Source organism: Vicia villosa, linkage group LG6, assembly GCF_029867415.1.
Source record: "Vicia villosa cultivar HV-30 ecotype Madison, WI linkage group LG6, Vvil1.0, whole genome shotgun sequence".
NCBI classification, from domain to species: domain Eukaryota; kingdom Viridiplantae; phylum Streptophyta; class Magnoliopsida; order Fabales; family Fabaceae; genus Vicia; species Vicia villosa.
In genome coordinates, this window is record NC_081185.1 from 25,608,444 (window position 1) to 25,628,610 (window position 20,167).

Genomic DNA, 20,167 nt, shown 5'->3' on the forward strand with positions numbered 1-20,167 from the left:
AATGGAATTGGGGCAATCATCATCACTCCCAAGGGTACTCATATCCCGTTCTCTGCCAGACTGCTATTTGATTGTACCAACAACATCGCAGAATATGAAGCTTGTATCATGGGTCTCGAAGAAGCCATTGACTTGAGGATCAAGATCCTAGACATATATGGAGATTCAGCCCTTGTGATCAACCAAATCAAAGACAAGTGGGAAACTTACCACCCTGGCTTGATTCCTTACAGAGATTATGCAAGACGTCTGTTGACTTTCTTCAACAAGGTTGAATTGCATCATATACCTCGAGATCAGAATCGAATGGCAGACGCCTTGGCTACTCTATCTTCCATGTTCAAAGTCCATCATTGGAACGATATGCCTACAGTCAGAATTACGCGCCTTGAAAGGCCCGCCTATGTGTTTGCAACTGAAGTAGTCATCGATGATAAACCGTGGTTCCACGACATCAAGCGCTTCCTTCAAACTCAAGAGTACCCGTTTGGGGCATCAAACAAAGATAAGAAAACTCTAAGGAGACTTTCTGGCAGTTTCTTCCTAAATGGAGATGTGCTATACAAAAGAAACTTCGACATGGTTTTGCTCAGATGCGTGGACAGACACGAAGCAGACATGTTAATGCATGAAGTGCATGAAGGGTCCTTTGGAACTCATTCAAATGGGCATGCAATGTCCAAGAAAATGTTAAGAGCAGGATACTATTGGTTGACAATGGAATCTGACTGTTATAAACACGTGAAGAGATGTCACAAGTGCCAGATCTACGCAGATAAGATCCATGTGCCACCGACTCTACTCAACGTTCTCTCATCTCCATGGCCTTTTTCCATGTGGGGTATCGACATGATTGGAATGATCGAGCCAAAAGCTTCAAACGGTCATCGTTTCATCTTGGTAGCCATTGATTACTTCACCAAATGGGTCGAAGCAGCATCTTACGCCAACGTTACAAGACAAGTGGTTGTAAGGTTTATCAAGAATAACATAATTTGCCGATATGGTGTTCCCAGCAAGATCATTGCTGACAATGGTTCAAACTTGAACAACAAGATGATGAAAGAATTATGTGAAGAATTCAAGATTGAGCATCATAACTCTTCTCCTTACAGACCCAAAATGAACGGCGCCGTTGAAGCTGCCAACAAGAACATTAAGAAGATCGTCCAGAAAATGGTCGTCACTTACAAAGACTGGCACGATATGCTGCCATTTGCTTTACATGGGTACCGTACTTCAGTGCGTACTTCAACAGGGGCAACTCCTTTTTCTCTAGTATACGGCATGGAAGCTGTGCTCCCCGTAGAAGTTGAAATCCCATCAATGAGAGTCCTCATGGAGACTAAGTTATCAGAGGCTGAATGGTGTCAAAGCAGATACGATCAGTTGAACTTAATCGAAGAAAAACGTATGTTTGCTCTATGTCATGGACAGTTATACCAAGCAAGGATGAAACAAGCTTTCAACAAAAAGGTTCGACCTCGTGAATTTCAAGAAGGCGACCTCGTGCTTAAAAAGATCTTGTCTTTTCAACCAAATTCTAGGGGCAAATGGTCTCCTAATTACGAAGGCCCGTATGTTGTCAAAAGAACATTTTCTGGCGGCGCCATGACTCTTGCAACCATGGATGGTGATGAACTCCCACATCCTGTGAATGCTGATGCAGTCAAGAAATACTTTGTCTAAAAAAAATACAAAAGAACAGCTCGGTAAGTCGAAAACCCGCAAAGGGCGACTTAGGCAAAAATGAGCGTCTCGGTGGACTGAAAACCCGAAAGGGCGGTCCAGGCAAAAATTAGAGACAATAAACAGAAAAAAATTCATCCTGGTAGATTGAAAACCTGAAAGGGCAATCTAGGCAAAAATTAAGGATTTATGACAAAGTAACTGCATCAGTCCATACTTCGTCACCTGAAGAGTCTTTTTCATCAAAGGATCTTCGATCAAATCATCGCCAATCTGAAGCGACAAGCACAGTTGGAACTCAAAGTTGTTAGGGAAAATAGTGGTTATTGCTTTCAATGTAGCCTTTTCCGCATAATTACCATTTCCAAGTTTTGTAAATACTCCATGGTGTCATACCCTAATTTTTGACCCCCCTGAGATGGCATATCTTCAGGATTTTTCATCAGGTCAAGACAAGTACCCAGAGCAGTCATTTCTCCATCTGGTACCTAATCGAGGATGCTCAAAGACAAGAAAGCTCAGGCAAAGGATCAATCAATACAAAGATTAGTCTCTAATACAATCATGGGGCTCAAAAACTTCACTTTTCTCATCTATGATTGATTATACATCCAATCATATGAGTACAGGTTTACTCAGGTCACCAGACTAGGGTTTTGAGCCTATCAAGGACTAAAATCAGGGATCACATTTGGGAAACCCTAAAAAACCTCAGAGGGTCATTCAAAGACATCAATCATCTTCAAATAACTCATATGACAAGATCTACTAGACATCACACTTCAATTCAAAGTCTACAGTCATTATTTTCACATGGTCGACAAATTAGGGTTTTGACCTAATTCACCAAGATAGTTGACTTTTGATCAGGGCATGAATCCAAAACTCAAGACATGATTCAAGGATCTCTACTACCTCCATATAATCCATTTATATCATCCATTTGGGGAGAAGATCTTATTTCTACACAAAAGCCCAAAAATTCACTTTGTCAGGAAAAAGTCAACTGTGAAGGATCATCATTGACTTTTAAGGTTTTTGGTCAAAAAATGACTTTCAAAGATCAATATCATCAATATATGGATGTCAAAGTCATTTGGCCAAAGAAATTCAAAGAAATTCATCAAGGAGCGAAAAGTCGGGAATTAGGGTTTTTTAAGGCATGGTGAGATCTCAAAATTTCACCTACACAACTCAAAAAACTTCCAACATGAAAGTTGTAGATCTTGCCAAATAAAACAACATCTTACAAGGGAACTTTTTTCAAAAGATCAATCATTTATGAAGTTTTGGAAATTTTGAAGTTTAGGTCATAAACACTTAGAAATTTTTCTAAGTGTTTTAACCTAGTTTTCTTCCAACTTTGGCCTCATTTTTCACAAATTTCCCAAAGGATTCTGAAGAAGACATAAACTAATGATTTAAAGTAGATGTTTAGGGCTTTCCAAATTGTGTTCAACCTTCTCAAAATTCAATTTGAGCTAAGAGTTATGCTTGTTCAAAGTTGGCCTCATGAAGTGAAATTATAGGTCATGCATCATTTTGGAACTTTGAAGTTTTGTGCACATGACCTCAAATACAGATGCTACATGACCCATAATACATCTGCAAACATGCCATGCATTCATTTTCACCATGCCATGATAATTGAAGAAGATTCCTAAAACAAGAACATGTGATTATGTAATGATTACATTTGAGAATTTATGGCAAATTGATGAATCACCCAAGGAATCTTCTCACCAACCAATTAGAGCTCACTTTGCATCTGAATTGTCCCCTAAGATCAGATAGAATCAATGGATAGGGGAGGTGGCTCGAAAATGCAATGATCACACTTGGATATTCTTTGAAATTTCTTCATGGCTAAGAAACCAAACTTGCTTCACTAAGCAAGCTCACTCTCTCACTCAGTACTGAGACATTTGCCTATAAATAGGAGAGCACAATTCAGTAGAAAAACACACCAAAGCAACCATATTACTTGCTTTCTCTTTCTCTTCTCTTGTTCATTGTTTTTCAAAGTTCTTTGGCAAGAAGAATCGATTTCTTCAAACCAGAGCTTATCTTTGGGAAGTGAGCATTCTAACATCTCAAGGGAGGTCATTTGAGGTGATCCAAGCACCTGGATCACTTCTGTAGGTGGAGGAACACCATTGTTGCTCTCACTTTGGAGCATCTGCAGTTGGAGGTCCATGGAGTGATTCAGAAGGTTTCAAGGCAAGCCAATCATCCAGACACACTCCTCAGGTCATAGTGAAGCTAACCAGATGGCTGCAGCTCATCTGTAACTCGAGAATCAACACCCTCCATGTTCACTTGAAGCTGAAATCGAGGGAGGTCCATAGAACAATTCAGGAGGTTTGAGGTCATTACAAGCATTCAGTTAGCATCACTGAGCCACAAGGAAGCTTTTGGGATCATTCATACAAGCCCAGTTGCTCTCTATCATCCTCACGATCTCCATTTTCAGAGGTAAGTTTCTGAACTCCCTCTCTTTAATTTAAGTACTCTTTGTGAAATAGCTCGATTCTATCTTGTTCAGCATCATCAGAGGATTGAAAACCCTCTATCATCATCCATTTATCTTTCAGTATAATCATTTAATTTAATTTTGAAATTTTAGGGTTCTTCACGATTTCTGGTAAATTAGTTAGATGTAGTCAATGATAGTTCATGTTAGTTACATATTTAGAATCGTGAGTGAATTTAGAGCAAGTTTCATGTTTACATCGTTGCAAATGGTTGAGAAACGAGTAAGTTCAGAAATTCAAAAATGGAGAGCTTGAGGTTGAAGATGAAGATGGTGGTGGCGCGCAAAATTTGAATTCTCAGGGGAGAGTTTATTTTATTTTGAATGGTGTGCGTTTTATTAACGACTGAACAACTTGCCCTAGTGGCCACACATGCGCTCTTAGTCTCCTCATGCCCAAGGTCTGGGGTTCGAATCCTCCTCGCCCCAGACTTTTTGCTTCATTTATTTTTCAATGTTTTGCCACTTGTTTGAAAATATAATAAGTTAGATGTGCATCTTAAACAAACTGCGCGCGTAGCCCAGATGGTGGGTGTTTTGGCCAATGACTTGGAGGGCGTGAGTTCAACCCCTCTAGGTGACAAAACCATTTTTTTTATCACTTTTTACACTAAATTTCTTCACCACTTCACACAATTAATTCACCTATCAAAATAAATCATTTTCACTTCATTTTTCATACACCTATTATTTAATATATCTATTTTGTGAATAGTCAAAAAAATCATAAAAATATTATTTATTCCTTGAATTTTAATTAGGTTTAAAATAGTATGTTTTTAAGTGTTTTCTTAAATACTTTAAATATATATTATCACTTTATTTTAACCTAATCACTTTGTAAATAAGTTTATGATAAAACCCTATTTGTTTAGGTCTTAATTAAGTAAAAATCTTTATTTTTACTTTAATTAAGTTGACTTTTGTCAATTCTCAAAACTGTTTTCAATCTCTGATTAAATCAAATGATTAAGGTTTTCAAACAACAAAACCTTATATCATTTCAAATCATTTCCAACTGTTTTTATCACCAGTACTGCAAAGTACTGGGCCTCTAATAGAGTGTAAGTCCAAAAAAAAAACCTTCTCTTCTTAGCTTGTTTTCAAAACTGTATTTTCAAAATCTTCTTTCTGTTTTCAAAACATTCCTCTGGTATTTGAAGGGCATTATTCCCGGTGAAACTCTTCAGATACCTTTGTCCATCTTCACTTCTTCTGTTTTCAAAAACCATTAACTGTTTATCACATATATATTCAACTGTTATCCATAAAATATTGTTGAGGCTCTGTACATACTTCTTCAATGGCCTCCACTCCATCCAGGTTAGGCTTTACAAGCTTTCAATTTACAGTCTTTATTTAAATTACTGTCAAATATAAACTGTGCATATATTAGTTTAGAACTGCGTTTGAGTATAAACCTTAGGACAGTTAAACTATATATATATATATATTAGGAATATGACCTAGGATTGAGAATGTCTTCCCGGTGAAGGCTCTTTCCTAATTAGAGATCTGTAGTTCAAACCCCCAAGATGAATTATTCCCGGTGAAACATCTTGGCAAAAACCTTAGAATCCAAATAATAGGACACATCCACCCAAAGAGGAATTATTCCCGGTGAAACCTCTTACCCATTTGCTTAGAGCCAAAATAAGTTCAAAACTACATAGCTTTCTCTTGTGCTATAACAAGGACCCTCGATTAGCCTCCTCTTGGGCTTTGTACAAGGACCCACAGGCTTCTTAAAAGCATTTCCAGCTTCCTCTTGAGCTTGTATACAAGGACCCATCAAGTTTCTTATAAACATAGGAACAGGTCTTTAGTCACCTTTTAGCCTACCCTGGTGAGTTTCTTCCAATTTAAACCAGAATTTAAACAAGCTAAGTTTGTCTCAATTTCACATTGAGTACATTTTTGGAATGAGAGACATGGACAGTCTCTGTCACCCTTATCTTCATCAATCTTCCTTAGCAGAGTCTAGGATCCATGTTTGGTCATCCTCAGCATTGAGTCAGCCTTCATCTTGGGCTTTAAACAAGAAGTCTCCATTAGATAATCTTTCTGCCATTCATATTAATCAAAACCCCTGGAAAGGGTTAGCCTCCAACATCTGTCTAAAAAGTCAAAACCCCTGGAAAGGGTTAGCCTCCAACATCTGTCTAAAATGTCAAAACCCCTGGAAAGGGTTAGCCTCCAACATCTGTCTAAAAAGTCAAAACCCCTGGAAAGGGTTAGCCTCCAACATCTGTCTAAAATGTCAAAACCCCTGGAAAGGGTTAGCCTCCAACATCTGTCTAAAAAGTCAAAATCCCTGGAAAGGGTTAGCTTCCACACATTCCTTCATATTAATAAAAACCCCTGGAAAGGGTTAGCCTCCAAAATTCATTAATAAATAATTTCATTCTCTTAGGAGATAATTTCCCCAAAAGAGTCAAAACCCCTGGAAAGGGTCAGCCTCCAAAAAACATGATAAAGTCAGTCTTTTAACAGACAAATTCACCAGCTGAGTCAAAATCCCTGGAAAGGGTTAGCTTCCAAAGAAAAAAAACAGTCTTTTAATAAATAAAACCTCTTCAGTAGAGTCAAAACCAACAAAAACAGTTAGCCTCAACCTTGGGCTTCATACAAGGCACCCAAACAATAAAACTCCCCTGTCAAGAGTCAGCCTCAACCTTGGGCATTGTACAAGGCAGATAATAGAGTCTCTCCAGTGAGTCCTTCATCACTCAGTAGCCACAACCTTGGGCTTTGTACAAGGCAGATAAACCATATCTTTCATGTGTCAAAGATTCCTAACACTTAGGATCTATCCCCATATAGTCATCCATACTTAATTCATTTAAGAGTCCGCCACAACCTTGGGCTTTGTACAAGGCAGAAAATAATGTTTTCCCTAGCAACAGTCAGCCACAACCTTGGGCTTTGTACAAGGCACATAAAATAGAGTCATTCATTCAATTATCCTCAACAGTTAGCCACAACCTTGGGCTTTGTACAAGGCACATAAATAGAGTCTCCCTAAGTAGAGTCAGCCTCAATTCTGGGCTTTGTACAGAACACAAAAATACCCTGTAATTAATCCCCAGTGGAGTCATCTCCCAGAGTTAATATTAATTAATCAATCAAAAAGCCTCAAGCTTGGGCCTCATACAAGCCAGCTAAAGTCAAATCTTTTATACAGTTGATAGACATAGCTTATCTCTATAGAGAGATATTTTTACTACTCTACCACATTCAAACAAACAAACATTTCCATTTCAATTTCAATTTTAATCAAGTCTCCCATTTAGGATTTTGAAAGGCATGAGCTGGCAGTAAAACCCAGACATGTGGTAACTTTCCCTAATTTGGATGAGCATCTTTCTTTCATTTAAGAGGCATTTGACTGGTATACTTGCACATACACAAGTAAGGTCCCCCTTTTGAATGAAATGAATTCAGTTATTCTGTCACTCCTTTAAATGTTTGTGGTAGAATAGTACAAATACCTCTCTGTAAAGATGATTTCATGTCTCTTTACTGTAAACAGAGATTTAATTCAAGCTTCAACCTTGAGCTTCAAGCAAGGCACCAAAAACAATTAATTTCCCTAGTTAGTTCCCCGAACTACATTAAGCTCTGACTTCCACTAGGGATATGTAGGCATGAGGTTCACAAGGAATCTCAGCGAGCTAATAAAATACCAAAAATAGTCAGTTTGTCTGTCTGTCTGTCTTTTAAAATCAATTCAATTCTCTCTCCTAATACAAAGGAGAAACTTTCCCAATCATTAGCAACAAACACAATCACAATGACACAGAGAAGGTTCCTGTAGAGTACTACAGATATGTAGGGTGTTTAAACACTTCCCTATGTATAACCGACCTCCCGGACTCCAGAATTTCTAATCTAGGTGTAAATCCCCACACTTAGCAAACTCCTAGGGTTTAGTTGAGATCTTTTTTCCCCTTTCCTACTCGTAGGACAAATAAGAAAGTTCGTGTGATATCGTAGGAAGAACTGAAACAAAATTCATCCCACCACGGGCGCATTCTCCTTCCAAATTTCGCGTGAAGGGTTTAGCGTGCCGTCCTCCCAAGTGAAACGGGGAGGTAAAGAAAACGACCACCACACATGGAATCACGCCTTTAGCTGATTTCCATCCTATTAAATAAATTTGAGCCTTGTGCCCATTTGTTTGCAATCTCTAATTTCTTTTAGCTTGCAAAATGACGCTTTAATTATGTTATTCACTTTTGAAAGAAAAAAAGAAAAAAAAGAAGTTTTAAATGAATTTACTTTCCTTTTTCAAAATAAAAGCGAAACTTTCCTTTGAGTTGTGAGCAACAGAAGGAACATCAACAACTATCTCCATAGGATGAGTCAAAGATTATGATAGGAAGAAGCTCTTCTATCCCCAGTGAAGAAGCTCTTCTATCCCCAGTGAAGAAGGTCTTTTATCCCCAGTGACGAAGATTTTCCATCTCCAGTGAAGAGGTTCTTCCATCTCAATAAGAAAAGATGCTTATCATCCCCAGAGAAGATTAAAGCACGCAACACCATTCATCACCTGTGTTATCTACACCGTGTTGAAGAACATTTGCCAAGTATCTGGTTGTATTGCGACGTCGGTCCCTCTCCAGTATACACTTCATTATCTGTCAGTATTGTTAGCATGCATGCGACATTCATGACATTCATCATTCATACATATTTGCATCATTTATGCATCATTGCATTTTTCAAATGTCTGCCTAAAATCACTTGTTCAGGATATATCTATCCCAAAAAAAAAGAGAAGAAAAAAAAAAGCAAAAAAAAGAAAAAAAAAGAGAAAAAAGAAACAGGTATGGGCGTGTCATCTCTCTAGTAGGTTGTCACCCATAAGCAGAAATAACATCTTCTTTCTCCAGTTCCCCACTGAGATCATTCCTCGTGGAAGAAGGTTGCTTCAGTTTCTCCTCTTCAAAACAAAGGAGAAAATCCCCAGTTGAGTTCATTCCTCGTGGGTACAAAGTCTTGTTTGACTATTTCTTTCCAATTCATTCTTGGTTAGAACCTTGTCTTTACCAAAGATTCAAGTTCCGATTCCCCAAACAGAGTCGTGAAAAACAGACAATAAGCAATAGCCTCATCGTCTGAGCAGCTTATTTCTCTTTCAAAAGATTTTTTCCTCTCTAGGAAATCAATCATGAAGACCATTTGACAATCAGGGCCTTATTACTGTTCACAAGGCTGAATAACCAGTAATTTCCCTAGCAAAGTCTCCAGGATCATTTTATCACTCAGCTGATAATTTATCACGTCTTCAAAACCGCTATCACGAGGCTGATAGTCGGAAACCTTTTTGTTCTGGTTTTATTATTTAACATGTCTATCACCATGCTGATAGTCGGTAATATTAATCGAACCTTTGAAACTCTTTTTGCCATGTCAAGTCTATCACCATGCTGATAGTCGGTAACACAGTTTCATACCTTTCACCTTCGCATTATTAACAAGTCTATCCCTGTGCTGATAGTCGGTAATGTCGGTAGGTAAGCTTTTTTTTTTTTACAAATCTATCATTCCCCGGTGAAGCATACACTTGCTTTCCCGAAAAGAAAAATGGATTCTCTTCCTAAAACGGATTGAGACATCCTTCTCGATCTCTTGTCCCCAGTGGAGTCAGTTTTGATATCCCTCGGTAAAGATATCCTTGCATCATTCGCAATTTTGGTATCTTAGGTCCAAAATTTGCGTCTTCTGATATTTAAGTCTCTTCCACCCTATCAAAACGAAGATTTTCAATCTTCATGTCTCAGGTTGAAGAAACTTAAATAGGGGCATCTGTCATACCCCAATTTTTGACCTAAGATACCACCTCATATCATTTGCATATGCATCATTTGCATCTCTAACAAATTGCATAGCTTGTGTTTGCTACTTGTGACTCAGCAGGATTAATCAAGAAATCACTCATCAGTACAAGTAACAATCAATTAGGGTTTTGTTCTCCCTTCATCTCAAATGAATCATCTTCATCAACAATCAACATTTGGTCCTCAGAGATTCATTTCAACAAGCTCAAAGGCTCTGAATCAACCAGATCAGGGTTTTGACTCAAGATAGTATACTTCTGACTTTTGCTCAGGATTTGACCTAATGACTTGGGACATGACCTCAAGACCCCAAGTGCATCACTTTGACCTAATCCATTGGCTCAAGACATCTCCTACACAAGGATTTATCAACAGTGAAATTTCAAATCATCAGATTAGGGTTTTGAACTATCAGGGACTGAAATCAGGGATCACATTTGGGAAACCCTAAAAATCCCCAGGAAGTCAATCAAAGGTTTCAATCATCTTCAAATAATCCCTATGACAATATCCAATGGAAATTGTGTCTCAATTCAAGATCCACAATCATCAATTTCATCAGGTCGACAATTAGGGTTTTTGACCTAATTCACTGAACAACTGACTTTTTAATCAGGACATGGTGCCACAACTCAAACCATGGCTCAATATCCTCCAATACCTCAATATTATCCATTCATACCATTCATTTGGTAAGGATAGCCTGGTTCATTTGAAATCTCCAGAAACGCGATCCGTCTGAAAAAGTCAACTGTACAAGATCACCATTGACTTTTTGGAATTTTGGTCAACCATGACTTTTGAAGTTTCAAATCATCAATATATGATATATGAAGTCATTTGATCAAGGAAAATCAAGAAAATCAATCAAGAATCAAAAAGTCAAAAGTTTGACTTTCCATACTTAGAAAAATTCTAAGTGTTTTTCAATGGTTTTTTCCAAACTTTGGAAGGGAATTTCTCAAAATTTCACCTACAAACTGAAAAAAACTTCCAACATGAAAGTTGTAGATTTTGATCCAATGAACAACTTTGTCACATATAATTTTTTTCCAAAAGATCAACCATTTAAGAGATATGGAGCTTCAAAGTTGGTATCTTTTGAAAATTTCACTTAAAACTTCATTTTCTTCAAAGTTCTTGGATCTTTTTCACCCATTTCCTTAAAGGTCTTGAAGAAACTTTCAACTAGGGTTTTGAAGTGTGTAATATGAGCTTTCCAAAATGTCCAAGAGCATGAAAAAATATGGAGCCTAGCTATGGTTTTGAATTTTGTCATTAGAGGTCATTATGCATGAAATTACAAGCCATTTTCACTAAGTTCAATACTATTAGCCTATAATTCAAGTGATGACACACCAATGCAATAATTGGAAGATATTTTTCTGGTTTGAGATCAGAATGGAAGAGGATAAGAAGCTTGGAAGAATGACCATGGTTAAGTTACTTTAACCATTTTGCATTAAATGTAAAAGATTCCTTTTTATCTCTTAAGCCAAATCATCACTTCTTGATCAACTTGCAAAGGTCTGAGTTCAGAACTCTTGGCCTATAAATAGAGGTCCAAACTTCATTCAAATTCACACCAAAACCTCACAAAAGATAGGTTTTCTCTTTCTTTCTTGAATTACAAGTTTCTTAAGTTTCTAAGAGGTAGAAAACTCAACCTCCAAACCCTTGAAGTTATGGCCAAATTGATGATTCTAACATCTCATAAACATCATTTGGGATGTGTTTGAATCACTCACACACCCCAAAAACACCTAAAACTTAGAATCACTCTTCAACCTCCATGTTTGCATATAATGAACCTTATCATGCCAATTTCCATTCCAGATCATTTCTGTCCAAACTATCACTTCTAACACCTTCCATATACTTCATATGAATGATCCAAACACTCACATATGACCTGTAACCTCTCCATCATCAAATTCGATTCACTCTTGAAGCTTCTGCAGGTCGGGTACCATGGTCATGTTCAGATGAATCCAGGTGGTTCCAAGCATCCAGACATGTTCCATAATCATCATTGAAGCTATCCAGATCATTACAAAGCAGCTGCAACACCTCTAACTCAGAATTCGATTCCCAGTTTGGCCGTTTTTAAAGGTAAGCCTCATGAACTTCAAACTCTATTCTCCATGCATCATAAATGAAATATGAACATACCATCTTGTTTCTGCACCTATGAGGATCATTAACCCTCAATCAATTGCATCATAACTTGCACATACACGATTTCACATTGAATTTCAGTTTTAGGGTTCTTCGTGTTCATCACAAAATTGATCACCTTAGAGCAAAAATAAATGAATTGTGAGGTTACCATCATGTTCCTCGTGAAAAACTGAGTAAGATAGACCCTTTACTTGATCAAAACAACACAGTTTTGGAGATTTTCAAAATTCAATTGAAGGTGTGTTCTTGGCGCCATTTTTGATTCAGAAATTTCAAATGTTGAGTTTAAAATATAATCAGTTGGATACGTGTGTATTACAAGCTGCGCGCGCAGCTCAGTTGGCAAGAGTTTTGGTTGGTGAGAGAGAGGGCGTGAGTTCAAGTCCTTGTGGAGACAAAACCAAATTTTTTACAACTATTTTTCTTCATTTTCTTAACAACTTCACTCAATTAATTAACCATTCAAATAAATTCATTTTTGCTTCATTTTTTGCACACCTTTTATTTAATATATATATTTTATGAATATCAAGAAAAATCACAAAAATATATTTATTTAATACATTTTTAATTAAGTTTAAAATGACATGTTTTAAGTGTTTTTTTTAATACTTAAAAATATTGTTTTTCATTGATTTTCAAACTTAATCACTTGTAAATATTTTGTGATCAAACCCTAATCATTTAGGTGTTAATTAAGTGTAATCTTTTTGTTTATCTTAATTAATTTGATTTCTTTCAAATTCAAACCGTTTTAAAACAAGCAATCACAATTCTTTTCAAAACGATAAACCATTTCTTTTTGATTTCAAAGGAAACTATTGATTAAATCTTTTTAATTGATCAATTGATTTTCAAAACGATGTGGGGCCTCTCGAATATTAGAGAGTCTAAGACCCACTCCTTTTCTTTTAATACAGTCTTTTTTTCAAAACAAATAAACTTCTTTCAAAAACAATACTTTTCAACTGTTTTCAAAACAACGAACGACGCGTCTTTTAATAAAACAATCAACCATGTTTTATAAAATAAAACATGGGCCTCCACATAGGTATAAGTTCCATTCCTGTACTTGAAATTAGGTATTTCATTGTACAAACACCTTTTTGTACATATCTCGATCAATTTGTTTTTTAACTTCGAACAACAAATCAAAAAATTAAGGTTTTCTTTAAATCTTCCCAAAAAAAATACCATGGGCCTCCATGTAGGTATAAGTCCCAAGCCCCTTGTAAATACCTGTTTACATAGCTTTGAATAAACTCAAGTGGGTCTCTCCCTGAGCATAAGTCCCGAGCCCCCGTGTTTACAAATGGATCATGCTTACAGGTATATTTCCTTCATAAACTCCATTATATACACACACCTTGTCATATATATGTGCTTGTTCATACTTGTTCATATTTGTTCATGTACTTGTTCATATTTGCTCGTACTTGTTCATGTTTGTATGTGTGATATATATGCTTGTTCAACTTAGTACAACACTAGGTTCCCCATAGCCTCCTATTGGGCTTCGTGCAAAGAATCTCCCTAGTTTAGGTTAGGACATAGAGTATGGTTTCCCGGTGAAATCGCTCTAAGAGCTCAAACCAACTATACCATGCCTCCCCTTGGGCTTTGTACAAACGAGTGACCCTCCCATAGCCTCCTCTTGGGCTTACAATGCAAGGACCCTGGATTGTCCCTCCCATAGCCTCCTCTTGGGCTTACAATGCAAGGACCCTCGGATAGCCTCCTCTTGGGCTTCGTACAAGGACCCACGGGCTTCTTATAAGCATCCCCGATATCCAAATCAAATACTCTAGGAGATTAGACATTTATCATCTCTATGATAGGAGTATCTCATCTATATCATCACAAACAATCAATCAATCAATCAACTTAACTTTTTTTGCCACAAGGCTGGCTAATCAATCAAACTTTTTTTTGCCACCATACTGGCTGATTAATCAAACTTTTTGTCACAAGGCTGACTTCGTTGAAACTTTTGCCACAAGGCTGGCTGATTAATCAAAACTTTTTGTCACAAGGCTGACTTCATTGAAAGTTTTTGCCACAAGGCTGGCTAAAAAACATCTTTATCATTCTAAGCACCATAAGTGGCATGGCCCAGGGCTTATAATGAAAAGATTTTCAAACAAAATCAAACAGATGTATGTGATGATATAGATTAGATACATCGAACATTGAGATGACATTTGTCTCTTTTCCTTTGCTTCCACTAGCATAAGTGGGAACTACGATTGCTCTGACTTTCTCAACATCCCTTTGAGAATACGTAGGCACAAGGTCGTATCCTTGGCGAGCAAAACTTCTCCCTCAAACCATTCAAACCTTAGCACCCGTAGACCTCGAGCTACAGATGCTCTGATTCCCTCTAAGGGATATGTATGCAGAGGATCGCAATGATCTTTGCGAGCATAATCAAACAAACACCTTAGGTCCCACCTATTTCACAAGAACCTCTCAATAACATGGAATGAAAAACATAGAAAAGAAACCTATAGAGTACTATAGATACGTTGGGTGCTAATACCTTCCCTTCGTATAACCAACCCGCTTACCCAAAGATCTCTCCCCCACTTTTAAGGTTATTGCAGCTTTTTTCCTTTTCCTACTTTGGAAACAATAAAAAGTTTGGTCGGAACAAAAGAAAAATCATTTTTTGAGCACTCGAGCCCAAAGAAGGCATCAGGTGTCTCATCCCGAAAAAAGATACGATTTTTCCCCGCGACACTATATTGATGAGACTTGCTTGCTTACTTGATACATTTTCGTGCACAAATTGATCCAAGATCACAAGGTGTTTGGTTTTATGTTTAAACGAGTTTTCTTCTCTTTATTTGCTGTTTTTTTGAAAACTGTGTTGTGCAAATCGATTTACATCTGGTGCAAATCGATTTACACAACTGAAAAACTGCGCAGATTTGAAAACAGAGTTATGCAAATCGATTTACACTCTGTGCAAATCGATTTACATCTGGACAGAATGCTTGTTTTTGTGGTTTTTGACTTGTTTTTGGTTCTAACTCATCTTCTACTCCTTTCTTTTGATATTTTCTTTGAATCACAAGTTAGAGGCCTAATTTCTCTCTAATTTCAATGGACTTAGGGCGTCGATAGGATGAGAATTCAAATCCGCAAAATTAAGTGATTGAAATTATGGATGAAAGGAGCTTTTAATGTGGTTCCATCTTTTGTTTCTCTTTATTTTGATCGATGAAAGTCTTAATACCTTGAGAATTCTTATGGATTCTTGGTAAAGACTAGATCACTCACCATTTTTCTTTTTGTGCGGTATTGCTTTCGGAGAGTGATCTACATATCACTTCTCTCGCATGCATTAGCACATAAAGTTTTGACCGGCCTCGTTGTAGGGTGATTTCTACATAAATCACTTGGCGATCTGCTTAACATAGCGCAATATTTCGTGTCCCGAATCAAAAAGATCAAATATGGAAGAGAATCGTATGCGGTTGATTTAAGACTTATGGAGGTTTATCGTGTAGTCGCTATGATTTTATCAAGCTTCTGATAAATTTCTATTGAATTTAAATCCGAGTACATCCTTCACTCACCATCGATCTTCATTACTAACTTTGATAACATACTTGACAAGTTTCAAGATGGTTATCTTTAACATCTAACAATTGACTTTAAATTCCGCACTTTATTATATTGCTCTTTATATTTCTCGCTTTATCGCTTTATTTTATCATTTCATCATATTTACATTCCGCTATTTTCTCTTTGTCCATTTGGACATTTATATTCCGCTATTTTCTCTTTGTCCATTTGGACGCTATGTTTATGTTTCCGCCATTTTCTCTTTGTCCACTTGGACCATACTTTATTTTTACGCTAAAACACTAATAAATAACGAAAAATCTAAAAAAAACACATAAGGCTCTCTTTTGGACTATTGGTTACTATCCCTAGCATTTTGGAGATTCGGACTTATGGACTTAGTGCCTCTGGACCCTTATTCTGTTGTTACTCTGCTGTTATTCTATCTGTCTGGCATTGGATTGTTGTCTGTTTATGTGTGCAGGTATTTCCTTGAAAGCCCTTGATTGTTAATTCCAAGGCATTGATATAAGGATTTTACCCGAAAGCAGCCGTTACTCTGCCCGATTTTTGTCAGAATTTTTACGTGCTTAATGCAAAGTGGTGCTAAAGACAATAAGTTCACCTGGATCCCCAAGTGGTAATGTGTTGGTATTAATAGTCCAAAGGATGGGAACTCTACCTTGACTCTTAATGTCAAGTGTTGGCTTCTTATTTCGGTTAGACCGTTTCTTTCCTTAGCTTTTATTTTACGCAATAGGATAGCCTCTTCATCTCCTCCCATTCTTAAATTTTCAAAATCTTCTCCCTTTTTCAAAATATTCTTATGTTTGCAATCCTTTTCAAAACCTTTTTCTTAAAAAATATCTTTTGCCCTTAGTGGCCTTTTCCTCTTTTCTTCAAAAGTTTAGACACTATTAATTGTCGAAACGAGTGGTTATACCCCACGATTTTGAAATTGATTGATATAATGAGATCTTTTCCGCGTGAGAGAGCTAGTGGCATACTCGTTGATTTTATCCGAGTTGGAGCCCTTCTTTCATTTGCGAAGCAAAGAACTCATTTGTTCTCATGCTCAAGATCAATGGCTGAGTATTTCTCTCCGACGACGATAAAGTGTTTATTCGTTTTAAAAACCGTTTTCCCTTTAAGCGGAACTACATTAGCTCTGACTTCTCCATTGCACCGAGGAGGTATGTAGGCACAAGGCTTAACGTCTTGCCGAGCTTATTTTAAAAATAAAACAAACCCGTTTTAGCACACACGACACAGATTTTCAAAAAGGTTCCTGTGGAGTACCACAGATATGAGGGGTGCTTTAAACCTTCCCCTCATATAATCAACACCCGTACCTGAGATCTCTTTCTTGTTTTAAAAACAAAACTTTTGGGTTTTTCGTTCTTTTCCCTTTTCCTTTGAAAAAATAAAGCGCGGTGGCGATTTCAAACGAAATGTTGATTCGAGTCAATCTCATGGCTTCGATATCAAAATTTCCCCGCTACACCGAGGCATTTATAAACTTAAGAAATTACTATGTCAAGGCATATTTGGGAGAAATTCCATCCAGCTTAGAAGATGGACAAATAAAGCTAATGCTCCACAGGAGATTGTTGCTTGATGATTCAAGAGGTGTTGCAGAGGCCCTAAACGAAACAGTCTGTGTTGTCCTTACATCATTAGTTTATGAGAAGCAACAAAATTTAAGAATCATGATGAAAATGCATGGTCTCGGTGATGGGCCATATTGGATGATTTCTTATAGTTATTTTCTTGCCATATCACTTATCTACATGTTGTGTTTTGTGATATTTGGCTCAGTCATTGGATTAAAGTTTTTCACAATGAATGACTACCGCATCCACTGTTTTGTTCAGTTTAAACAATGGGATCCAGGAGAGGAAAAAGAAAACTTGATTTAGCAATTTGGTTGTACAACCTTGAGGACAAGGTTGTTTTTGAAGGGGTTGGTAATGATAGAAAAGAGAAATTATTTAGATAAATAATTTAGTTATTTAAATTAATGTCTAATTTTTATTAGTAGTACTTTTATAGTTATTGGGCTTTTTATAGTGTTTGGGTCTTCTAGTTAAGGATCCACTATGAATACTATATATGTAGTGTCTTTGACACAATTAAGGGTATCAATCAAAGAAATCAAAATTTATCTTTTATCTCTATTTTCTTAGCTTAATTTTAATGTCTTTCTCTTTTTATTGTTGAAACCCTAATCCTATTGCCTTGATAGGAATTTCTTCCTATCACAAAGCATGGAGGATTGTTTTGTTATGTGAAATTAAGGGACCAAAATCATAAGTTTTGTAATAGGGGAACCAATTGTTTAAAACGCTCAAAATAAGAGGACTAAAAATGCATTTAAGCCAATGTAAAATATTTTTATCCAACAAAAAGTAGTACTATGTTATATTTACAAGATTTTGGTCACACAGACAGATGAGACAGGTTTTCACACATTATCTCTTTTATAAATCTGAAAATTTCAAGTCTTTTGCCAAATGCATCGATCATACAAGCACTTCAATGAAACCTTGAATTTTGATAGATCCATAGATACAACTTTTAAAATCTTCCTTCATAACAGGTTTAAAATGAAGGATCTTGGTTCCCTCGAGTTTTTTCTTGGCCTTGAAGTTGCCAGATCAGTCATATGTATTTTGTTAAACTAGAGAAAATATTCTTTGGAAATCCTACAAGACGATGGTCATCTTGGTGTTAAACCAGTTTCAACCCATGTAACAGTTATCTAAAAATTTCATGCAGTAACTCTCCTTTCTTTGCGGTTGAAACATAATATGGGCGGCTCATTAGCATACTTCTATACCTTAAAACAACAAGACCAGTCATTGCATTTGTTGTACAACAACAATATGTCTCCTAACCAAGACAATTTCATTTTTAAATAGTAATATGGCTCCTAACCAAGAAAATTAAAATTTTAAGCTCACATGTATGCTATATTACCTAAAATCATGTTCTAAACATGATTTTTTTATTCACTACTACAAATAATGCATTTTATGATAAATCTTTCACCTCTGTCCATCAATAACTGAGGTATATGTCATAGAAGTGTCATCAGTAATTAATTAATATATTCCCTCGATTTTACCTAAAAACTGACGTGTTTGTTCTATTACATGAAAACTTCAAAGAACTAGACTCTAATTTTTTATTTACCTATCAACAAACACTCTAACTTCAACATCATTCTCTTTACAAAAACCAAGGGAATTTTTTGTCAAAGCTCTTCCAACATCAACTCGAACACCACCTCTTCTCAACGTCAACTCTTCCAACATCAACTTGAACATCATATCTTTTCAAAATTCGTTGAAGTTTCGTCATCACGTTTGAGGTATGTAAGTCACCACCGAAATGTTCATATAAATGGCATTAGTTTTAAAAATATTCATCGAAATGTTGTTACGCACTATGGTGTTAATTTTAGAAATTGTCATAGAAATGATAATACCACTGAAATGTATGTAACTCTTTCATATATGATGTTTTTCTTGAAATTTTTCATCATAACTTGTTGTAATATTTAATCTTGTTCATGCAATGTGTTAGAAATAGTAACATTGTGTCTTTTTAATACCTTACTACTTATGTTTAAATTTGTGTTAGAAATAAATATTGTGTTCTTACTTAAGTGTTGTGTATGTTTTTAGTTAGTATTGTAGATTCTCTAGTTGTATGGTTGACATTAATTTTAGTAAAAAAAATTAGACAACATGTTAGATAGAATATTTCAACATTGCAGAAAATATATGTTGAACAGAATGTTCTATTTACTGCATCTGGTATTACATGTTGAAAAAGATATGTTCTATGAAGGATCATCTGACATCGTAGATTTTCTTCTTGGCTTGTTAGCCCCCAGAGTAGGTGTTATTGTACACCGAACTGGGTTAACAATCATGTGTATTCAATTACTTTCTAGCATGTTATCAACATGCTTGTTTTAGAATATTACACTTTAGAGGATGTTGTTTATTGCTTACAATGTTATCTTTTTATCAAAAGATCAGATGAACATCCTGGTTTAGATGTTTTTATTTCTACAGGTTTTAGAGGTCGAAAGAAAGTTAGAAATGGAAAGCATTATTCCTTTCTTAAACTCATAGAAAAAGATCCTTGTTCACCACACAATATGATATTAAAGCTTGTGAAAACTTGATGAATCAAGATGGACACATTAGGAATATTATTAAATCTCAAAGTTCAATTGAAATTATGAAGAATCGACTACGTCTCAAAACAACAATTGACTCGTTGGTTAACTTTACAAGTTTGTGCTCTTACAATTCATGATGATGTAAAGAATGATTAA

The 20,167-nt window shown here is 36.3% G+C and overlaps 1 protein-coding gene across 1 annotated transcript in view; it reads left to right on the top strand.

Annotated features, from left to right (window-relative positions):
• Window positions 1-17,735, top strand: part of LOC131613395 (probable alpha-mannosidase At5g13980) — a 44,118-nt gene extending 26,383 nt beyond the window's left edge. The window contains exon 3 of the mRNA XM_058885070.1: window positions 17,358-17,735. Within this exon, the coding sequence (XP_058741053.1) occupies window positions 17,358-17,735 (378 nt within the window). The remainder of the gene's footprint in view (window positions 1-17,357) is intronic.
• The last annotated feature ends 2,432 nt before the right edge of the window (window positions 17,736-20,167 follow it).